Source organism: Anolis sagrei, chromosome 3 (genome assembly GCF_037176765.1).
Source record: "Anolis sagrei isolate rAnoSag1 chromosome 3, rAnoSag1.mat, whole genome shotgun sequence".
NCBI lineage: Eukaryota > Metazoa > Chordata > Lepidosauria > Squamata > Dactyloidae > Anolis > Anolis sagrei.
The window spans coordinates 3,346,723-3,370,578 of record NC_090023.1 but is presented as its reverse complement, the minus strand read 5'-3'; the positions used below and the strand labels follow the sequence as shown (position 1 = coordinate 3,370,578).

Below are 23,856 nucleotides of genomic sequence, written 5' to 3'. Positions count from 1 at the left end.
CTTGTTTCTTTTTCTTTCTTTCTAGTTTTTATTAAGTGTTTTTCAAAGGTTACAGGGAAAGTGGGGGAATAATTGCAAGGAGACAGGACAGTAGGAAAAGATAGTGGCACATAAAAGGGAGTGATGGAGAAAAAAAAATGGTGATCCCAGAAAAAACCAAAGGGGAAAAAAGGAAAAAAAAAAAATAAAAAAAGTTCTCTATGACTTCCTGGGTATCGTCTTATGAGGTGTCTTCCTTTTCTTTTTTTCCATTCTTCTTTGTTTTTACTCTTTCTCTCCTTCACTCCATTGAGGTCCGGTCCATTATTTTAAATTATTGTCTTATAATTCTTCTTCTTTAAATATTCTGTTATTTTTTCCCAATTTGTTTCTTTTATCGGTGTTTCTTTATATCTAGATACTAAGATTGTGAGTCTGTCCATGTTTCTTATATCAAGTATTTTTTGTATCCATTTTTCTATATCAGGTATGTTCTCTGATTTCCATAGCTTGGCATAGCATATTCTAGCCGCAGTTAGACCACCGATATATAACCTCAAGTAAACAAGAACATTTTTTTTGTCCCTCAGTTCTTGTGGGTTTTTTCGGGCTATATGGCCATGTTCTAGAGGCATTTCTCCTGACGTTTCGCCTGCATCTATGGCAAGCTTCCTCGGAGGTGACCTCGCCTCCGAGGAAGCTTGCCATAGATGCAGGCGAAACGTCAGGAGAAATGCCTCTAGAACATGGCCATGTAGCCCGAAAAAACCCACAAGAACTGAGTGATTCCGGCCATGAAAGCCTTCGACAATACATTTTTTTTTGTCATGGAAAGTACTCTCTTTCCAGCCCCTTCCCTTGACCTTTTGATGGAAAGTACCTTCTTGTACCTGCAGACTCTGCGCTTAACCACAACCTTTGAACTTAACCACAACACAACTGCCGACCTCTACATGTCACATCTTGTTTCTTAAAAACATTTTCTTCCGTGTTGCTCTTTTTCTACAGAGAAAGGGTATGTTTCTCTTTTGCTGTTAATTTCATTCAAAGCCCCTTGCTTAGCATCCTTCAAGAGCAGCCACGTTTTCCTGGACGGAGCCCATCCACACCAGGACTAAGGCCTTCCCAAAGTTGCTAGGCTGAAAACTAGGGAAAGGTGCATGCAATGCTTGTGTGGAAAAGAGAGTTTCGGCAAGTGTTGCTGGCCATCTGGTTGCTCTCATCCAAGATGAAGGACCTGCTGAGACTATTCATCCTTTTCCTTTTGTACCAGAGATGTCTTTTGCGGAAGGATCCAATGCACCAATGTCAAGAAAATCCCAAAGAATTTGCCCCGGCGAGGCGTGATCCAGACTCCCGTGGATGACATCTTGTGTTTGGGGACCGAATTTCATGAAGAAGGGGACGTGTATGACCTCGGGGCGATAAAAGATGGGTCAACGTGTGGTCACGACATGGTAATTTAATGCAAGTTGTAGAGAGACAGGAAGGATACGAAGGGCATTCAGAAATATTAGTTATCACCAAGGCTGCATCTTTGCTGTAGAATGAATGTGTTGTCAACAATCAACAACCCCCTCCGCAAAATGATAATTTCAAGAGGCATTCCAAAGTCAAACATTAATTTATCATGCTTTCTATGCAGGGTGTTATTTATTATTTATTTATTTACAGTATTTATATTCTGCCCTTTTCGCCCCGCATTGTTTGACTCCACATTCCTCTCTAGATGTAGGTGAACTACAACTCCAAAACTCAAGGCCAATGCCCACCAAACCCTTCCAGGGTTTTCTGTTCATCATGAGAGTTCTGATCAAATTTGTGTCAAATTTGGTTCAAGTCCAGGATGTGGAGTTCAGGATGCTCTTCAATTGTAGGTGAACTATAAATCCCAGTATAAAGAATCACAACCGCTGTACCTTCAAATTGTAACGAATCCTACCGCTGTACCAATTTATAACAAATCCAACCCACTGTACCACCAAATTATAAAGGATCACACCGCTGCTCAACAAATTATAACGACCACACAGCAGCCTACCAAATTATAACGATGACACCACTACAGATTAGCTCACCAAAGTATAGAGGGATTATGGTTGTTGAAAACCAACTGTACATTTACAAGCTAGGAACTGGGAACCACTGGAACTGTGAGACTTAAAAGAATTCTTTAAAAGTTTCAGCTGCCACCATATTATTAAAGAACAGGCTGAGGTACTATTGAGAGGTTGTTCAGTAACACACTCTGTGTTACTCTAGTTTTCTTAGAGGCTGGTAAAAAGCTGACTTGAATAATACTTTTACCACAAAGGTATTCACACTGAGGCTGGTATAAATTAGTAAAAATAACGATAAGTTTTATTGAACAGAGTTAGATATTTCAGGTACAAATGCTTGATGGTTTCAGTAAAAATTTGGCATAAAAAGCTTGTGGTTACGTTTGAGAAGAGATCTTAAAACTTCTGAGTCTTAAAGTTTCCACACAGAGAATTACTTCAGGAAACGAATCTCTGAAAGCAACTCCCACAAAAAAGAAACTCTTAGGAATCTAGCCAAAAACCGGAACTAGCCTTCCTTAAGGAAAAGAACAGACCACTAACGGGGTGCTGCTCCCCACAGTATTTTATCTATATTTCTCTATAGCTATCCTGAGTGCTAAACAAAAGACTGACCCGAAGTTCTTCTCTAAAACCCCAAGCTACTCTCACTAACACCTTTTCCACGCTTCAACTCTCCACTCGCAACTCTCAACTCCCAAACTCACAATCTCAGAACTCAAGCCTCAATTTAAAAGTCACTTTTTTCCTTCAGGTAACTTAGGCTCCACCCCCATCCTAAACTTCTAACGTTCCCTCCAAGACTAGAACATGCCCCCTAACCTAAGATGGCATCTCCCTGTCTCCCTTCTCTAAAATGGATGTTGTGCCTTCGCCAGACCCACTCTCCTAGGCCTAAGCTAGCTTGCCAAGGTAAGGAATTCATTACACCCAGCAACAACAACACTCCAAATGATAAAATCAATCCCACCCAACCCCACCAGTATTCAAATTTGGGTAGATCAGGTATTTATGCCAAACTTTGCTCAGTGAACGAAAACACATCCTGCACATCAGATATTTACATTACAATTCATAACAGTAGCAAAATTGAAGTTGTGAAGTCATGGTTGGGAGTCCCCACACCATGAAGAACAGTATTAAGGGGTCGTGGCATTAGGAAGGTTGAGAAACACTGCGCTAGAGCAGAGATGTCAGGATTATTGAGGTATGCTTGTGTGTTTTTCAATGTGTTTCTATGTATTTCAAGATGGATTCTAATGTGTTCAATTGTGTATAAGAAGTACTGTGAGAGGCAGAGAAAAAGTAACCTTGACAGAAGTGAGATAACGTGTTCTCTGGCTGTGGGAAGAAGGAGGAGGATCCGGTTACAGCCAGAGGTCTGATAAGCAGATGTTCTGAAACTGTTTATGCTGTGCTTTGTAGTTCCTGATTATAGCCCGTTAAGAATGGACGTATGTAGATGTGCATAGTAAACTTTGTGTTATTTTGCAACTGTAAGACTGCAGAGTCCTGATTTTTGGAGTCCTGTGTCTGTTGATCAAGCAATCTCTTCCACTGTGCACATACCCCCAAATTTCTCTGGCAAGAGATGTCTAGACACAATTCAGCCCGTGGGGGAAAAGACGTGAGTATTCCTATGACTTAACTATAACATTTGACACTTCCTTTCCTAGATGTGCATCAATAGGACCTGTGTCAATGTGATGGCTCTGAATTCCAACTGCGATTTATCCAAGTGTAACAACCAAGGGGTAAGTAACCAGGATGTTAGCCTCCCAGGCCAGGATAGGTATAATGTAATATGGGATATGAAGTCATATATATATACATACATACACACACACACACACACACACACATAAAATGTTCGTTTGTGGGATTAACATAACTCAAAAAACTACCAGACAAATTGACTCCAAATTTGGACACTACGCCCCTAACTGACCAATGAGTGACCATCACTCATAACCCCCCCCCCCCCAAAGGACTTATAAACCCCAGAAAGGACTTTAAAACCCCAAAAAGCTAAATGATGAAAAGCTAAATGACAATACAGAAAAAAGGGAGGGAGGGAAGGGGAGAAAGAAAGAAAGAAAAAGAAAGAAAGAAGGAAGGAGAGAAAGAGGAAGGGAAAGAAAGAAAGAAGGAAAGAGAGAAGGAGGCATGGAAGCAAAGAGCGAAGGAAGGAAGGAAAGAAGTAGAGAAGGAAGAAAGGAGAGAAAGAGAAAGGAAATGAAAAAGTGGAAGGAAAGAAAGAGGTAGAGAAGGAAGGAAAGAGAGAAGGACAGAAAAAAGGAAAAGAAGGAAAGGGAGTGAAGGAAGGAAAGAAGCAGAAAAAGAGAGATGGAAGGAAAGAAGGAAAGAGAGAAGGAAGCGAAAAGCAAAGGAAGGAAAGAGGTAGAGATGGAAGAAAGGAGAGAAAGAGGAAGGAAAATAAAAAAGGCAAGGAAAGAAAGAAGTAGAGAAGGAAGGAGAGAAGGGCAGAAAAAAGGAAAGGAAGGAAAGAGGGAGCAAAGGAAGGAGGGAAAGAAGCATAAAAAAGAGGGAGGGAAGGAAAGAGGGATGAGAGAAGGAAGGATGGAAGCAAAGAGCTAAGGAAGAAAGGAGAAAAAGAAGAAGGAAAATAAAAAAGGGGAAGGAAAGAAAGAGGTAGAGAAGGAAGAAGGAAAGAAATAAGGAAAGGCAGGAAAGAGGGAGTGAAGGAAGGAGGGAAAGGAGAGAAAGAGGTAGGGAAAGTTGGCCACAGCAACACGTGGTGGGCACAGCTACTCTGTGTGTGTGTGTGTGTGTGTGTGTGTGTGTGTGTGTAGTTGGGATTTCTGGGTTTTTCCAGATATGGGAAAACTGGTGCCATTTTTGGAATCAGCAGGTCAAATATACCCAGAGACAGGGCTAACCCCGGAGGCACCAAAATGTGTCTTGGCCGGTGTGGCAAACAGGGGACTGATTCTCCATTCATTCCATGCGCTGCTGCTCACCTTCTTGATATCCTCCAGGTGTGCAATAGCAACCAGAACTGCCATTGCGCTTATGGGTGGGCTCCTCCGTTCTGCAGCGGTCGGGGATTCGGAGGAAGCCTTGACAGCGGGCCCCCTCCAGAACATGCCAGTGAGTATCACGGCTTACTTTTTGGACTTACTTTTCGAATTTTGGTCGGCTTTTGGAGGATTTCCCAAATGCATGGCTCTTTCCCTCTTTCCTTCTTTCCCTCTTTCATAGAATCATAGAATCATAGAGTTGGAAGAGACCTCATGGGCCATCCAGTCCAACCCCCTGCCAAGAAGCAGGAATATTGCATTCAAATCACCCCTGACAAATGGCCATCCAGCCTCTGTTTAAAAGCTTCCAAAGAAGGAGCCTCCACCACACTCCGGGGCAGAGAGTTCCACTGCTGAACGGCTCTCACAGTCAGGAAGTTCTTCCTCATGTTCAGATGGAATCTCCTCTCTTGTAGTTTGAAGCCATTGTTCCGCGTCCTAGTCTCCAAGGAAGCAGAAAACAAGCTTGCTCCCTCCTCCCTGTGGCTTCCTCTCACATATTTATACATGGCTATCATATCTCCTCTCAGCCTTCTCTTCTTCAGGCTAAACATGCCCAGTTCCCTAAGCCGCTCCTCATAGGGCTTGTTCTCCAGACCCTTGATCATTTTAGTCGCCCTCCTCTGGACACTTTCCAGCTTGTCAACATCTCTCTTGAATTGTGGTGCCCAGAATTGGACACAATATTCCAGATGTGGTCTAACCAAAGCAGAATAGAGGGGTAGCATTACTTCCTTAGATCTAGACACTATGCTTCTATTGATGCAGGCCAAAATCCCATTGGCTTTTTTTGCCGCCACATCACATTGTTGGCTCATGTTTAACTTGTTGTCCACGAGGACTCCAAGATCTTTTTCACACGTACTGCTCTCGAGCCAGGCGTCCCCCATTCTGTATCTTTGCATTTCATTTTTTCTGCCAAAGTGGAGTATCTTGCATTTGTCACTGTTGAACTTCATTTTGTTAGTTTTGGCCCATCTCTCTAATCTGTCAAGATCGTTTTGAATTCTGCTCCTGTCCTCTGGACTATTGGCTATCCCTCCCAATTTGGTGTCGTCTGCAAACTTGATGATCATGCCTTCTAGCCCTTCATCTAAGTCATTAATAAAGATGTTGAACAGGACCGGGCCCAGGACGGAGCCCTGCGGCACTCCGCTCGTCACTTCTTTCCAAGATGAAGAGGAAGCATTAGTGAGCACTCTCTGTGTTCGTCCACTTAACCAATTACAGATCCACCTCACCGTAGTTTTGCCTAGCCCACATTGGACTAGTTTCCTTGCCAGAAGGTCATGGGGGACCTTGTCGAAGGCCTTCCTGAAATCCAGGTACGCTACATCCACGGCATTCCCCGCATCTACCCAGCTTGTAGCTCTATCGAAGAAAGAGATCAGATTAGTCTGGCATGACTTGTTTTTGATAAATCCATGTTGACTATTAGCGATGACTGCATTTGTTTCTAAGTGTTTGCAGACCACTTCCTTAACAATCTTTTCCAGAATCTTGCCCGGTATCGACGTGAGGCTGACCGGACGGTAGTTGTTTGGGTCGTCCTTTTTTCCCTTCTTGAAGATTGGGACCACATTGGCCCTCCTCCAATCTGCTGGAACTTCTCCCGTTCTCCAAGAACTCTCAAAGATGGTTGCCAATGGTTCCGAAATGACTTCCGCTAGTTCCTTCAATACTCTGGGGTGTAGTTGATCTGGCCCTGGGGACTTGAACTCATTAAGAGCGGCCAGGTATTCCTGGACGACTTCTTTCCCAATTTGGGGTTGGATGTCCTCCAATCCCTCATCCACTCCATCTTGCTGAGGTTGAAGACTCTCTTTTTGTGAGAAGACCGAGGCAAAGAAGGCATTAAGTAGTTCTGCCTTTTCCCTATCCCCTGTCAGCATTGCCCCATCTTCTCCTCGAAGAGGTCCTATCGCCTCCTTGTTTTTCCTTTGTCTACTGACATAAGAATAGAAGCCCTTTTTATTGTTTTTAATGTCCCTGGCAAGTCTGAGCTCGTTTTTTGCTTTAGCCTTGCGGACCTTTTCCCTACAGGTGTTGGCTATTTGTTTGAATTCTTCTTTGGTGATTTCTCCCTTTTTCCACTTCTTGTGCATGTCTCTTTTGTGTCTTAGCACAGTTAGAAGTTCTTTGGACATCCATTTCCTTCCCTCCCACTTTTTTATGCTTCTTTCCCTCCTTCCTTCGCTCCCTCTTTCTTTCCTTTCCTTTTTTCTGTCCTTCTCTCCTTCCTTCTTTCTCTACCTCTTTCTTTCCTTCCCCCCTTTTCTTTTCCTTTCTCTTTCTCTCCTTTCTTCCTTCTCTACCTCTTTCTTTCCTTCCTCCTTTTTTTTCCTTCCTTAGCTCTTTGCTTCCATCCTTCCTTCTCTCTTCCCTCCCTCTTTTTTATGCTTCTTTCCCTCCTTCCTTTGCTCCCTCTTTCTTTCATTTCCTTTTTTCTGTCCTTCTCTCCTTCCTTCCTTCTCTACCTCTTTCTTTCCTTCCTCCTTTTTCTTTTCCTCCCTCTTTCTCTCCTTTGGGATTGGTTTTCATGCTTATAATGCAAAAAAAAAAAAAACGTTCTCCCTCTCTCCAAATCAATTTAATATATAGTCCTCAAATAGAGGACGTATCAGATATTAAACTGATAAGAACAGATACTATACATTCTATCTATCTATCTATCTATCTATCTATCTATCTATCTACTGTATTTGTATACTGCTCCTCTCAGCCCTCAGGCAACTCAGGGCAGTTTACAGTGCCAATGATTTGATGCCCAATACACTATAAAACATAGAATCCTAGAATCAAAGAGTTGGAAGAGACCTCATGGGTCATCCAGTCCAACCCCATTCTGCCAAGAAGCAGGAATATTGCATTCAAATCACCCCTGACAGATAGCCATCCAGCCTCTGTTTAAAAGCTTCCAAAGAAGGAGCCTCCACCACACTCCAGGGCAGAGAGTTCCACTGCTGAACGGCTCTCACAGTCAGGAAGTTCTTCCTCATGTTCAGATGTAATGTCCTCTCTTGTAGTTTGAAGCTATTGTTCCATTGCGTCCTAGTCTCCAGGGAAGCAGAAAGGAAGTTTGCTCCCTCCTCCTCCCTGTGGCTTCCTCTCACATATTTATCCATGGCCCTCATCATATCTCCTCTCATGCTTCTCTTCTTCAGGCTAAACATGCCCAGTTCCTTAAGCCGCTCCTCATAGGGCTTGTTCTCCAGACCCTTGATAATTTTAGTCACCCATCCTATGTCATATACCTTGCATTTTCAAACGCTTGCTCAAACAACCAAGTCTTGACTCTTTTCAGAACTGTTAAAAGGGAGGGAGCCGATCTTATATCCCTGGGGAGGGCATTCCATAGCCGAGGGGCCACCACTGAGAAGGTCCTGTCTCTTGTCCCCGCCAAACATGTTTGTAACGCAGGCGGGATTGAGAGCAGGGCCTCCCCGGATAATCCTAAATTCCTAGCAGGCTCATAAGGAATGATGCGTTCAGACAGGTAAATTGGGCCAGAACCATATAGGGCTTTATAGGCTAAAGCTTACATAGGAAATGGGTTTCCACCTGAACTTGAGGAAGAACTTCCTGACTGTAAGAATTGTTCAGTAGTGGAACTCTCTGCCCCGAAGTGTGGTGGAGGCTCCTACTTTGGAAGCAGAGGCTGGATGGACATCTGTCAGGAGTGCTTTGAATGCAATTTTCCTGCTACTTGGCAGAATGGGGTTGGACTGGATGGCACATGAGGTCTCTTCCAACTCTAGAATTCTATGATTCTATTCCTTTAGAGAACGGGAACTCCCAAGGACCAAAACACTGTAGATAACTCAAAATAGGTTTTATTGTTCACAAAGAGTTATCCCTTTAAGGCAATAAGCTGGAAGTTTCAAAGGAGGTCAAGGAAATATACATTACAGTCTCTAGTTGTCTTGGGTCCAAGGAGATTTCGCAGCTGAGAAGCTTTTCCTGTTCCCTCTTTTCTCAATGGCTGTGAAAGTTGGAACAAACATAACCTCCAGTCCAATGGCCTATGTTGAAGGCACAAAGTCTTCCTTTTGATGCCAAAGGACCGGTTTGAAGGCGCTTGGGTCTCCTCAACATTGTCCAGGGCGATCTGGACATGAAGTATGAGTCCCAAGGGTAAAAACCTTAGAATTGGTGATGAGAGGTAACTTAATTAAGGGCTTTAGAGCCAAGTCTCTTTCTCACGTCTATCTGATAGAAAGTTTGATGGTAGAATGGAAAAGGAAAAGCTCTGCCCTGCCCTCCTCCAGGAAGAGGTGGAGCCAAGCAGTTGAGCTGAGGAAGCAATATAACTGGTGCAAACAACATTGATTGACAGCTATAAATAACCAATCAATCCAACTATACATTTACAAACTAGGCAAGTTTGGGTATGTTATAAGGTTTAAGCCTTTGCACTTTATACTTCTACTACACACAGGTGGCGCCACTTGAGCCGTCACACCCTTCCTGAGAGAAAGGGCCAGAATGGATGGCCTTTGGGGTTCCCTTCTAACTTTGGCAGTGTTGGGGTTCAGCCTGAGTTTGAACTTGAACCTGATTCTCTGTTTGTTCCTCCAGATGCTAATGAAAATATATTTACTGATGCTAATGGAAATGTACCTCTTGATGCCAATGGTCCTAAAATTAGTGAGGAAGAAACTTCTGTAGATTTGGAAAATGAAAGTACCAGTGTTCATGAGAATGTTTCAGAGGGAAGCCATGAACTTTCACTCCCTTTTGCACCTGGTAACTCTAATGAGAACAGAAGGGGCCAGATCTGGCAAGACAGAAGTAAATCACTCAGCTTGCGAAGGTCTTCCCGATTAAGAGAAATACAAACAATGGCTTCAAAGCAAAAGGGCGGTTCACGGAACCAATTCTTTGGCTTGAAGTGCCTTCCGCCAGGCTGACTTTCTCAGTTCAGGCATCGTTTCAGATTAATGAAGACCTTGGCAGTTCTCCCAGTTTCCCTGGCCATGGTCTTGAAAGATTTCTAGGATATCAAGCACGGTTAGTGGATTGCTAACAGGTTCCAGTATTTTACAGTGTGGTTTTGGGTTTTGATCTTGTTCATGGACATTCATGTTTGCTGATTTTGCTGTGGCTTTTGACTTGCATTTTTCCTTTATTTTGTAACCATTTTTCTTCAATAAAAAAGGATTGTTTTTCACAGTCAAGTGTGGTGGATAGTTATCTGAGGGCCTCGTTCCCTGCTCTGGATTGCAACAGGCAGAATATTACTTGCCTGGGAGTCCAGCGGAGCCTCCTTCTTTGGGGATGTATAAACAGAGACTGGATGGCCATCTGTTTGGAAGGCTTGGGTTGTGTTTTCCTGCCTGATAGGCTGAGGTCAGACTGGATGACCTTTGTTTGCCCCTTTCTTACTCTAGGATTCTGTTGTGACCACTCAAGACCAAGCTATCCTAGTGTAGACACAAGTCTGTGAACTCTTTCTTCTTTTGTTCCCCCCAGAATCTAAAAAAATGCTGATGCTGGGTTCCCTGGTTGGCGTGGTTTTGCTTTTGCTAACGGTTAGCGTCATGGCCAAGAGATACATCTATGCTTGGTAAGTCATCATAATTCTTGCATTCTTGCATAACGAAGCTCCTTATCTCAGTATCGTCTTCCTGAAATTAGTTCCTTCAAGAAGGGCTGCTTAAACTATTTCCACCTTTTCCTCCTGAAGAATGTTTAAGTGATTCCTGTTAGGGACCCTAAATTGGGTCTTCTTAGGTCCACATCAAGGGAACACGTAAGGAAGGAGACAGTCCCAAAAAAAGATCAAAAAACAAGGTTTATTTTAGTTTCTTCATGAAGAAGGCGGACAGCCTGGCAGCATACGCAGATGCTACCCTTCAAGTGACTGCCGCCTCCCCTTGGCTTTTGACCACCGATATATAACCTCAAGTAAACAAGTACTCTCTGGAAAGTACTCTCTTTCCAGCCCCCTCCCTTGACCTTTTGATGGAAAGTACCTTCTTGTACCTGCAGACTCTGCGCTTAACCACAACCTTTGAACTTAACCACAACACAACTTCTGACCTCTACATGTCACATCTTGTTTCTTTTTTTTCTTTCTAGTTTTTATTAAGTGTTTTCCAAAGGTTACAGGGAAAGTGGGGGAATAATTGCAAGGAGACAGGACAGTAGGAAAAGATAGTGGCACATAAAAGGGAGTGATGGAGAAAAAAAAATGGTGATCCCAGAAAAAATCAAAGGGGAAAAAAGGAAAAAAAATAATAAAAAAAGTTCTCTATGACTTCCTGGGTATCGTCTTATGAGGTGTCTTCCTTTTCTTTTTTCCATTCTTCTTCTTTGTTTTTACTCTTTCTCTCCTTCACTCCATTGAGGTCCGGTCCATTATTTTAAATTATTGTCTTATAATTCTTCTTCTTTAAATATTCTGTTATTTTTTCCCAATTTGTTTCTTTTATCGGTGTTTCTTTATATCTAGATACTAAGAATGCGAGTCTGTCCATGTTTCTTATATCAAGTATTTTTTGTATCCATTCTTCTATATCAGGTATTTTCTCTGATTCCCATAGCTTGGCATAGCATATTCTAGCCGCAGTTAGACTACCGATATATAACCTCAAGTAAACAAGAACATTATTTTTTTGTCATGGAAAGTACTCTCTTTCCAGCCCCTTCCCTTGACCTTTTGATGGAAAGTACCTTCTTGTACCTGCAGACTCTGCGCTTAACCACAACCTTTGAACTTAACCACAATACAACTTCCGACCTCTACATGTCACATCTTGTTTCTTAAAAACATTTTCTTCCGTGTTGCTCTTTTTCTACAGAGAAGGGGTATATTTCTCTTTTGCTGTTAATTTCATTCAAAGACCCTTGCTTAGCATTTGCAAATTTCAAAGACCCTTTCAATTCCCAGGTAACAAGCTGCTTTCCCCTTTTTTGCGGAGTACAGCTCTCAAGCATCTTCTGCAGAGTTCACCGCAAGCGTTGCACCTTGTTGCTAAGGGTTTCGTGTGTAAATAGGTGACATTCTCTGCTTTCTTCCATTTCAGTTTACCATCCCTTAGCACAGTGGTTCCCAACCTTCCTAATGCCGGGACCTCTTAATCCAGTTCCTGATGTTGTGCTGAGTCCCCAACCATATCATTATTTTTGTTGCTACTTCACAACTGTAATTTTGCTATTGTTATGAATCATCATGGAAATACCAGGATGTTTATTCTATCACTGGACCAAATTTGGCACAAATACCCAATATGCCCAAATTTGAATACTGGTGGGGTTAAAGGACTGATTTTGTCATTTGGGAGTTGTAGTTGCTGGGATTCATAGTTCACCTACAATCAAAGACCATTCTGAACTCCACCAATGATGGAATTGAAGCAAACTTGGCACACCGAACTACCATTATGAACAGGAAAATACTGGAAGCCTTAGGTTGGCACTGACCTTAAGTTTTGGAGTTGTAGTTCACCTACATCCAGAGAGCATTCTGAACTCCACCAATGATGGAACTGAAGCAAACTTGTCACACAAAACTCCCTTGACTAACAGAAAGTACTGGAAGGGTTTGGTGGGCATTGACCTTGAGTTTTGGAGTTGTAGTTCACCTACATCCAGAGAGCATTCTGAACTCCACCAGTGATGGAATCGAACCAAACCTGGCACACAGAACTCCCTTGACTAACAGAAAGTACTGGAAGGGTTTGGTGGGCATTGACCTTGAGTTTTGGAGTTGTAGTTCACCTACATCCAGAGAGCACTGTGGACTCAAACAATGATGGATCTGGACCAAACTTGGCACTCAATATGCCCAAATGTGAGTACCGGTGGAGTTAGGGGGAAATAGAACTTGACATTTGGGAGTTGTAGTTGCTGTGATGTATAATTCATCTACAATCAAAGAGAATTCTGAGCTCCACTAATGATGGAATTGAACCAAATATGGCACACGGGACTCCCATGATCAACAGAAAATACTGGAAGGGTTTGGTGGGCATTGACCTTGAGTTTGGGAGTTGTAGTTCACCTACGTCCAGAGAGCACTGTGAACTCAAACAATGATGGATCTGGCAAACCTGGCACTCAATATGCCCAAATGTGAATACTGGTGGAGTTTGGAAAAATAGACCTTGGCATTTGGAAGTTGTAGTTTGCTGGGATTTATAGTTCACCTACAATCAAAGAGCATTCTGAACTACACCAATGATGAAACTGAAGCAAACTTGGCACACAGAACTACCATTATGAACAGGAAAATTCTGGAAGGCTTCAGTGGACGTTGACCTTGAGTTTTAGAGTTGTAGTTCACCTACATCCAGAGAACACTGTGGACACAAACAATGGTGGATCTGGACCAAACTTGGAACAAATATTCAATATGCACAAATGTGGACATTGGTGGAGTTTGGAAAAAGAGACCTTAGCATTTGGAAGTTATAGTTTGCTGGGATTTATAGTTCACTTACAATCGAAGAGCATTTTGAACCCTAGCAACAATGGAATTGAACCAAACTTCGCACACAGAACTCCCAGGACCAACGGAAAATACGTCAAGGGTTTGGTGGGCATTGACCTTGAGTTTTGGAGTTGTAGTTCACCTACATCCAGAGAGCACTGTGGACTCAAACAAAGATGGATCTGGATCAAACTTGGAACAAATATTCAATATGCACAAATGTGGACATTGGTGGAGTTTGGAGAAAATAGACCTTGGCATTTGGAAGTTATAGTTTGCTGGGATTTATAGTTCACTTACATCCGAAGAGCATTTTGAACCCTAGCAACAATGGAATTGAACCAAACTTGGAATTGAACCAAGGTGTCCCCACCACTAGGTTGAGAAAGACGTTTTCACAGTTAGTGGGGCAAGGGGAAAATCTTTGGGTATAATCCCAGACACAGGGAAAGGGCCTCCAGTTTCTCATTTGCAAAAAGTGCAGACATGTGGTAACCTTGAGCTCTCCTCATTTTGCAGCAGGAAGCTTGGATTAAGGGGGAAACTCTCCCTGGAGCCCTTGGATGCTTCTCTGGATGAGGATTCTGCTTCAAAAGAGAATGTAAGTGTCTTCCTTTTCTAGAAGAAGGTCCGTTCTCAGACGTTGTCCCTCCACAACACAAGGAGTGACCATCACTCAAATTTTTTTTTTACATTTGGGAGTTGTAGTTGCTGGGATTTATAGTTCACCGACAATCAACGAGCATTCTGAACCCCACCAATGATGGAATTGAACCAAACTTGGCACACAGAACTTCCATGACCAACACAAAATACTGGAAGGGTTTGGTGGGCATTGACCTTGAGTTTGGGAGTTGTAGTTCAGCTACACCCAGAGAGCACTTTGGACTCAAACAATGATGAATCTGGAACAAATTTGGCACAAATACTCCATATACCCAAATATGAACACGGATGGAGTTTGGGGGAAATAGACCTTGACATTTGGGAGTTGTAGTCACTGGGATTCACAGTTCACCTACAATCAAAGAGCATTCTGAACTCCACAAATGACAGAATCGGGGCAAACTTCCCACACAGAACACCCATGACCAACAGAAAATACTTAAGGTCATCCAATCCAACTCCCTTCATCAGGGCAAGAAAACGTAATCAAAGTCCTCCTGACAAAGAGCCATCCAGCCATATAGATATATATATATGATTCACACACAGAGAGATATGTAGTATAATAGATCTGAAGGTAAAGGTAAAGGTAGTCCCCTGACATTAAGTCCAGTCATGTCTGACTCTGGGGTGTGGTGCTCATCTCCATTTCTAAGCTGAAGAGCCAGCGTTGTCCATAGACACCTCCAAGGTCATGTGGCCGGCATGACTGCATGGAGCGCCGACTGCATAATAGATCTGAAAGGGACCCCTAAAGAAGGACAATGATATGTTGCATGTTCCAGAGTAGGCAAACCAGACACTCTCCACATCAACACTGGCAAAGAAACAGCAAGAAATACTGTTTACTCACAAGCAGAAAGAAATAACATATATCAGAAACCAACACTTTCTCATTACTTTTATTTTCCAGATCACCAGACTGGGCCACAGCAACGCCTGGCAGGGGACAGCTAGTATTTTTATATAAACATACATACATACATATTGTAAATGAGGGGCATACACAGGGTTCATATTGTAAGGGATCACGGGTTTAAGGTGCGGGGTCCCTTTTCGAAGAAATCCACAGAGTCCAATAGGTTCATGTAAGACACTGTTTATTCAAGCTGATCAGCATGAGGCACCTGCAGACTTTGTGCTTAACCACAACCTGTGCGCTTAACCACAACCCAACTTTCTATGTAAGCTCAAAATTTGTTTTTGCTGACCTTTATACTCAAGTAATACAAGGGTTTTTTTGGTCATGGAAAGTACTCTCTTTCCAGCCCCCCTCCCTTGACCTTTTGATGGAAAGTACCTTCTTGCACCTGCAGACTTTGCGCTTAACCACAACCTGTGCGCTTAACCACAACCCAACTTCCTATGTAAGCTCAAAATTTGTTTTTGCTGACCTTTATACTCAAGTAATACAAGGGATTTTTTGGTCATGGAAAGTACTCTTTCCAGTCCCCCTCCCTTGACCTTTTGATGGAAAGTACCTTCTTGCACCTGCAGACTTTGCGCTTAACCACAACCTGTGCGCTTAACCACAACCCAACTTCCTATGTAAGCTCAAAATTTGTTTTTGCTGACCTTTATACTCAAGTAAGTACTCTCTTTCCAGTCCCCCTCCCTTGACCTTTTGATGGAAAGTACCTTCTTGCACCTGCAGAATTTGTGCTTAACCACAACCTTTGCGCTTAACTACAACCCAACTTCCTATGTAAGCTCGAAATTTGAATGTCACCTCTTGTTTTTAAAACATTTTCTTTCGTGCTGCTCCTTTTCTACAGAGAAAGGGTACATTTCTTATGTTTGTTGTTAAAGGCTTTAGCTATTGCTAATTTCACCCAAAGACCCTTTCAATATGGGAAAAGGGAACATGCAGAGTTGGGGAAAGATCTGTCCTGGTCACCCAGAGTCCATAAAAATTGATATAAAATCCATATAAGCACTGAGCAGCCAAAGTCCATCCATAAAACAAGTTAAGCATTGAACTGAGAGCCCATCTATCCTGCCATATCATGCAGTTTCATTGCATTGAACTGGATCATATGAGTCTACATTGCCACATAATGCAGTTCGACTGCATTCTGAAACTCGGTTATATGGCAGTGCAGATGGGGCCGAGGACTCTATCCACATTATAGCATTTTACATCAGAGCTAATGATCATTGGAGCTGTTCCTGTGCCTTTAAGTTTAGTGGAGTTTCCTTCTCTAGAGGTTTTGAAGCAGGGGCCTGATGGCCATCTGCCGAGAGGCTTTTGATTGTGTCTACTGTATGGCAGGGAATTGAATGGTCTCTTCAAACTTGTATGAGTTTTGGAGCAGCTTTAAGCCAGAGCTAACTAGAAGCAGATGAACTCACTGCTGGATGGATTTAGCAATTCAAAACATAGAATCCTAGAGTTGGAAGAGACCTCAAGGGCCATCCAGTCCAACCCCAATCTTCCAAGAAGCAGGAAAATTGTATTCAAAGCACCCCCGACAGATGGCCATCCAGCCTCTGCTTAAAAGCCTCCAAAGAAGGAGCCTCTACCACACTCCGTGGCAGAGAGTTCCACCGCTGAACAGCTCTCACAGTTTGGAAGTTCTTCCTCATGTTCAGGTGGAATCTCCTCTCTTGTAGTTTGAAGCAATTGTGTCCATTGTGTGCTAGTCTCCAGGGAAGCAGAAAACAAGCTTGCTCCCTCTTCCCTGTGGCTTCCTCTCACATACTTATACATCACCTTTTGTTATATTTTAGGAAATCGAGGATATGGCCCTGTTCCAAAACACATAGGACCGCTTCTTTCGGCAAGAGATATTCTTCCCCCCCGTGAAAGGCTTGGAAGAGGTGGACAAAGGCTTGTCTTCCTGGTTGCATTCGCACTCATTTCCCCGTGCATCTCTCTCTCTGCCCTTGAAATTCTATTTATTTCCTTTGTTGCCCCCCCCCCTCTTGTTTTTCCCTCCTCTTTGGCTCCTTGTAATTTCTATTGGTGTGAAATAATTAAAAATATTGGATAGAAAACGGCAAGTCTTTCTTTCAATATCTACCTCTAAGTGAAAACATATATGTGTGTAGAACCAGACATCCTGAGGAGTGAGGTGGAATGGGCCTTAAGAAGCATTGCTAACAACAAGGCAGCAGGAGACGACGGGATCCCAGCTGAACTGTTTAAAATCTTAAAAGATGATGCTGTCAAGGTGATGCATGCCATTTGCCAGCAAATATGGAAAACACAAGAATGGCCATCAGACTGGAAAAAATCAACTTATACCCCCATACCAAAAAAGGGAAATGCGAAAGACTGCTCAAACTTCCGTACAGTGGCCCTTATTTCTCATGCCAGTAAGGTAATGCTCAAGATCCTGCAAGGAAGACTCCAGCAATACATGGAGCGAGAGTTGCCAGATGTTCAAGCTGGGTTTAGAAAAGGCAGAGGAACGAGAGACCAAATTGCCAATATCTGCTGGATAATGGAGAAAGGCAGGGAGTTTCAGAAAAACATCTACTTCTGCTTCATTGACTATTCTAAAGCCTTTGACTGTGTGGATCATCATAAATTGTGGCAAGTTCTTGGTGGGATGGGCATCCCAAGCCCCCTTCCCTCTTTCCTGAGGAATCTGTACAAGGACCAAAGAGCAACAGTCAGAACTGACCACGGAACAACAGAGTGGTTCAAGATTGGGAAAGGCGTACGGCAAGGCTGCATCCTCTCACCCAACCTCTTTAACTTGTATGCAGAACACATCATGCGAGGATGTGCGGGGCTGGAGGAATGCAGAGCTGGGGTGAAAATTGCTGGAAGAAACATTAACAACCTCAGATATGCAGATGACACCACTCTGATGGCCGAAAGCGAGGAGGAGCTGAGGAGCCTTCTAATCAAGGTGAAAGAAGAAAGCGCAAAAGCCGGGTTGCAGCTAAACGTCAAAAAAACCAAGATTATGGCAACAAGAATGATTGACAACTGGGAAATAGAGGGAGAAACCGTGGAAGCCGTGACAGGGTTTGTATTTCTAGGCGCAAAGATGAGTGCAGATGCAGACTGTGGCCAGGAAATCAGAAGACGCTTACTTCTTGGGAGGAGAGCAAGGACCAATCTCGATAAAATAGTCAAGAGTAGAGACATCAGACTGGCAACCAAGATCCATTGCCTAGTCAAAGCCATGGTCTTCCCTGTAGTCACCTACGGATGTGAGAGCTGGACCTTCGGGAAGGCTGAGCGAAGGAAGAGAGATGCTTTTGAGCTGTGGTGTTGGAGGAAAGTGCTGAGAGTGCCTTGGACTGCGAGAAGATCCAACCAGTCCATCCTCCAGGAAAGAAAGCCCGACTGCTCACTGGAGGGAAGGAGACTAGAGACCAAGTGGAAGTCCTTTGGTCACATCATGAGGAGACAGGAAAGCCTAGAGAAGGGAATGATGCTGGGGAAAGTGGAAGGCAAAAGGAAGAGGGGCCGACCAAGGGCAAGATGGATGGATGGCATCCTTGAAGGGACTGGACTGACCTTGAGGGAGCTGGGGGTGGTAACGGCCGACAGGGAGCTCTGGCGTGGGCTGGTCCATGAGGTCACGAGGAGTCGGAGACGACTGAACGAATGAACAACAACATTGTCGAAGGCTTTCATGGCTGGAATCACTGGGTTGTTGTAGGTTTTTTCGGGCTGTATGGCCATGTTCTAGAGCAGTGTTTCTCAACCTTCCTAATGCCGCGACCCCTTAATACAGTTCCTCATGTTGTGGTGACCCCCCCCCCCCCACCATAATATTATTTTTGTTGCTACTTCATAACTGTAATTTTGCTACTGTTATGAATCATAATGTAAGTATTTGACATGCAGGGTGTACATATGTTCATTCACTGGACAAAATTTGGCACAAATTCCCAATACACCTAAATCTAAATACTGGTGTGGTTGGGGGGAATTGATTTTGTCATTTGGAAGTTGTAGTTGCTGGGATTTATAGTTAACTTACAATCAAAGAGCATTCTGAACTGCACCAATGATGGAATTGAACCAAACCTGGCACACAGAACTCGGATGACCAATAGAAAACAATGGAAGGGTTTGGTGGCCATTGACCTTGACTTTTGGAGTTGTAGTTCACCTACATCCACTGTGGACTCAAGCAATGATGGATCTAGACCAAACTTGGCTTGAATACTCAATATGCCCAAATGTGTACACTGGTGGAGTTTGGAGGAAATAGACCTTGACATTTTGGAGTCATAGTTGCTGGGATTTATGTTCAGCTACAATCAAAGAGCATCTGAACCTCACCAACAACAGAATTGGGCCAAACTTCCCACACAGAACCCCCATGACCAACAGAAAATACTGTATTTTCTGATGGTCTTTGGTGACCCCTCTGACACCCCCTCACGACCCCCTTAGGGGTCCCGACCCCCAGGTTGAGGAACACTGTTCTAGAGGCATTCTCTCCTGACGTTTCGCCTGCATCTATGGCAAGCATCCTCAGAGGTAGTGAGGTCTGTTGGAACTAGGAAAATGGGTTTATATATCTGTGGAATGACCAGGGTGGGACAAAGGACTCTTGTCTGCTGGAGCTAGGGGTGAATGTTTCAACTGACCACCTTGATTTGCTTTTGATGGCCTGGCAGTGCCTGGGGGAATCTTTTGTTGAGAGGTGATTAGATGCTTTGATGGTCTTTGAGTTGTAGGTTTTGTTCCAGGCACTGTCAGGCCATTATATGCTAATCAAGGTGGTCAGTTGAAACATTCCCACCTAGCTCCAGCAGACAAGAGTCCTTTGTCCCACCCTGGTCATTCCACAGATATATAAACTAGGCTTGGGCAATCCATGGTTCTAAATGGTTCTAAAGTACTTACAAAACTAAAGTTCTGGTGGTGAAAATTTCAGAACTCTAACAAAACTTTCAAAATTTAATTATTATTTCATTATTGGTGATTTTAATGACAGAACCAATTAGGAACTGCCATTTATTATGAAATTTTGAGAGTTTTGTTAGAGTTCTGAAATTTTCAGCACCAGAACTTTAGTTTTGTAAATACTTTAGAACCATTTAGAACCATGGATTGCCCAAGCCTATAATCTATGTATTATCAAGCCATTCCTCAGATATATAAACCCATTTTCCTAGTTCCAACAGACCTCACTACCTCTGAGGATGCTTGCCATAGATGCAGGCGAAACATCAGGAGAAAATGCCTCTAGAACATGGCCATATAGCCTGAAAAACGTACAACAACCCAGGTTCAGTTAAAGTCAGCAGAGGAAGGTCAAGCCCTTTCTTAAAGCGACAGGTTCACTTAAGGTCACGATAAGGCCATCAGAGGAAGGCCAAGGTCTTATTGTGCTATGTTAATAATATCATATAATGCATTTACATATAACTTGTAAGCTGCTCTGAGTCCCCTTTGGGTTCAGAAGGACGGCACATAAATACTGTAAATAATAAATAAATAAATAAATAAAGTCAAGGCTTTTCTTAAAGAGACAGGTTCACTTAAGGTCATCAGAGGAAGGCCAAAGTCAAACCATTTCTTAAAGCGACAGGTTTATTTATTATTTACTGTATGATGGTCACTGGTCGCTTCTGTGACGAAAGAATCATCCGTCCACGAAGACGTTGCCCAGGAGACGCCCAAATGTCTTGCAATCCTGCGAGGAGGCTTCTCTCATGTCCCCCAGCCTATGATACTGTAAACCACCGCTGCCTCCTCCTGAGAAAAATGTATAATATCACAAAGGACGACCACCTCACCCGCCTCATAGGAAACCTGCTACAAAACAGGAGCTTCTTTGTTGAGTTCCAGAGAAGCAGATGGCGGAAACAGAAGAACGGCCTGCCTCAGGGGAGTGTGCTTGCTCCATCCATGTCCAACATCTACACAAGTGACCAGCCACTGCCAGAAGGGACAGAGAGCTTCATCTATGCTGATGATCGTGCCATCACTGCTCAAGCAGGGAGTTTTGAGATGGTAGAAGCTCTCCGAAGCTCTAGGTGCTCTTACTGCCTATTACAGGGAAAACCAGCTGATCCACAACTCATCTAAAACACAGACATGTGCCTTTCACCTTAAGAACAGACAAGCATCCCGAGCTCTGAAGATCACCTGGGAAGGAATCCCACTGGAGCATTGCAGCGCACCCAAGTACCTGGGAGTCACTCTGGACCGTGCTCTGACCTACAAGAAGCACTGCCTGAACATCAAGCAAAAGGTGGGTGCTAGAAACAATATCATACTGGCACAACCTGGGGATCACAACCAGACACAGTGAAGACATCTGCCCTTGCGCTATGCTACTCTGCTGCTGAGTACGCATGCCCAGTGTGGAACACATCTCACCACGCTCAAACAGTGGATGTGGCTCTTAATGAGACATGCCGCATTATCACGGGGTGTCTGCGCCCTACACCACTGGAGAAATTACACTGCTTAGCCAGTATTGCACCACCTGACATCCGCCGGGAAGTAGCAGCCAATAGTGAAAGGACCAAGGCAGAGACATCTCCAGCTCATCCCCTGTTTGGGTATCAGCCAGCACGTCAACGACTTAAATCTAGACATAGTTTTCTAAGATCTACAGAGACACTTGCTGGAACACCCCAGCAAGCGAGAGTCCAAAAGTGGCAGGCTCAAACTCAGCACCTCAACCAATGGCTGATACCCAATGAGCGGCACCCCCCTGGGTACACAGAAGACTGGGCAACCTGGAAGGCGCTGAACAGGCTGCGCTCTGGCACCACGAGATACAGAGCCAACCTTCAGAAACGGGGCTACAAAGTGGAATCCACAACATGCGAGTGTGGAGAGGAGCAAACCACTGACCACCTGCTGCAATGCACCCTGAGCCCTGCCACATGATGCACAACGGAGGACCTTCTTGCGGCAACACCAGAGGCACTCCAAGAGACTGGTCAAAGGACATTTAATCAACTACCAAACTCACAAGTTTTGTATTCTGTATTTTGTATTTTTGTATTTTGTCTGTTTGTTTGCTTTGTTCTGTTAGAAATGTAATATAATTGACTGGTTGCTGATGACTCGATAAATAAATTTATTTATTATTTACTATATTTGTATACCACCCTTCTCAGCCCTTCGGCGAGTCAGGGTGGACTCAGGTTCATTTAAGGTCATCAGAGGAAGGTCAAACTACTTCTTAAAGCGACAGGTTCACTTAAGGTCACGATAAGGCCATCAGAGGATGGCAAAGGTCTTATTGTGCTATGTTAATAATATATTGTATTTACATATAACTTGTAAGCCGCTCTGAGTCCCCCTCGGGGTCAGAAGGGTGGCATAAAATGTCATAAATAATAAATAAATAAATAAATAAGGTCAAGCCCTGTCTTAAAGTGACAGGTTCATTTAAGGTCATCAGAAGAAGGTCAAGGCCAAGCCATTTCTTAAAGAGACAGGCCAAGGTCAAGCCAGGCCAAGGCCAAGCCCTTTCTTAAAGAGACAGGTTCACTTAAGGTCATCAGAAGAAGGTCAAGGCCAAGCCATTTCTTAAAGAGACAGGCCAAGGTCAAGCCAGGCCAAGGCCAAGCCCTTTCTTAAAGAGACAGGTTCACTTAAGGTCATCAGAAGAAGGTCAAGGCCAAGCCATTTCTTAAAGAGACAGGCCAAGGTCAATCTAGGCCAAGGTCAAGCCCTTTCTTAAAGAGACAGGTTCACTTAAGGTCACGATAAGGCCATCAGAGGAAAGTCAAGGTCTTATTGTGCTATGTTAATAATATAATATATTGTATTTACATATAACTTGTAAGCTGCTCTGAGTCCCCTTTGGGGTCAGAAGGACGGCATATAAATACTGTAAATAATAAATAAATAAATAAAGTCAAGGCCTTTCTTAAAGAGACAGGTTCACGTAAGGTCATCAGAGGAAGGCCAAAGTCAAACCATTTCTTAAAGAGACAGGTTTATTTATTTATTATTTACTATATTTGTATACCGCCCTTCTCAGCCCTTCGGCGACTCAAGGCAGACTCAGGTTCAGTTAAGGTCATCAGAGGAAGGTCAAACCCTTTCTTAAAGAGACAGGTTCACGTAAGGTCATCAGAGGAAGGTCAAGCCCTTTCTTAAAGAGACAGGTTCACTTAAGGTCATGATAAGGCCATCCGAGGAAGGCCAAGGTTAAGCCATTTCTTAAAGAGACAGGCCAAGGTCAAGCACTAATTAAAGAGACAGGTTCACTTAAGGTCATCAGAGGAAGGTCAAGGCCAGGCTCTTTCTTAAAGAGACAGGTTCACTTAATTAAGGTCACTAGAAATGACTTCAAGCTACATGACCTAAATTTATAATTATAATTATAATTATTATTATTATTAATAATATAAATATAATAATACATGACATGAATTAAGGCCAGACTAAAATTCACGCTGAAACCAGGGACGGATTGCGACACGCATTCACACGTGATCCCTTCAACAGACACGGATCTTTTGTGGCTGGAATCGGAAAGGAGGGCTGACAACATTGTTAACACGCCTCCTTCCCCCTCCAGAAAATGAAAAATTCTTTCCTCCTTTGATTGGAACGCATTCACACGTGATCCCTTCAACAGACACGGATCTGCTGTGGAAGGAGTCGGAAAAGAGGGTTGGCAACACTCTGAACACGCTTCCTTTCCGCTCCAGACAATGAAAAATGCTTTCATTCTTTCATCCGAACCCGGTTTTCCCTTTTTCCCGCATCTTCGACGCATTCACA

At 43.4% G+C, this 23,856-nt stretch overlaps 1 protein-coding gene and 1 pseudogene across 1 annotated transcript in view; one reads left to right on the top strand and one right to left on the bottom strand.

Annotated features, from left to right (window-relative positions):
- The window catches only part of LOC132770296 (disintegrin and metalloproteinase domain-containing protein 29-like), a 60,739-nt gene extending 43,597 nt beyond the window's left edge, over positions 1-17,142 (top strand). The window contains exons 13-18 of the mRNA XM_067466212.1: positions 1,253-1,436; positions 3,716-3,793; positions 5,039-5,150; positions 10,553-10,646; positions 14,034-14,115; positions 16,911-17,142. Of these exons, the coding sequence (XP_067322313.1) occupies positions 1,253-1,436; positions 3,716-3,793; positions 5,039-5,150; positions 10,553-10,646; positions 14,034-14,115; positions 16,911-16,946 (586 nt within the window). The 3' untranslated portion in view covers positions 16,947-17,142. The remainder of the gene's footprint in view (positions 1-1,252; positions 1,437-3,715; positions 3,794-5,038; positions 5,151-10,552; positions 10,647-14,033; positions 14,116-16,910) is intronic.
- On the bottom strand, positions 7,606-7,745 carry LOC132772397 (U2 spliceosomal RNA; annotated as a pseudogene).
- Positions 17,143-23,856: the final 6,714 nt, after the last annotated feature.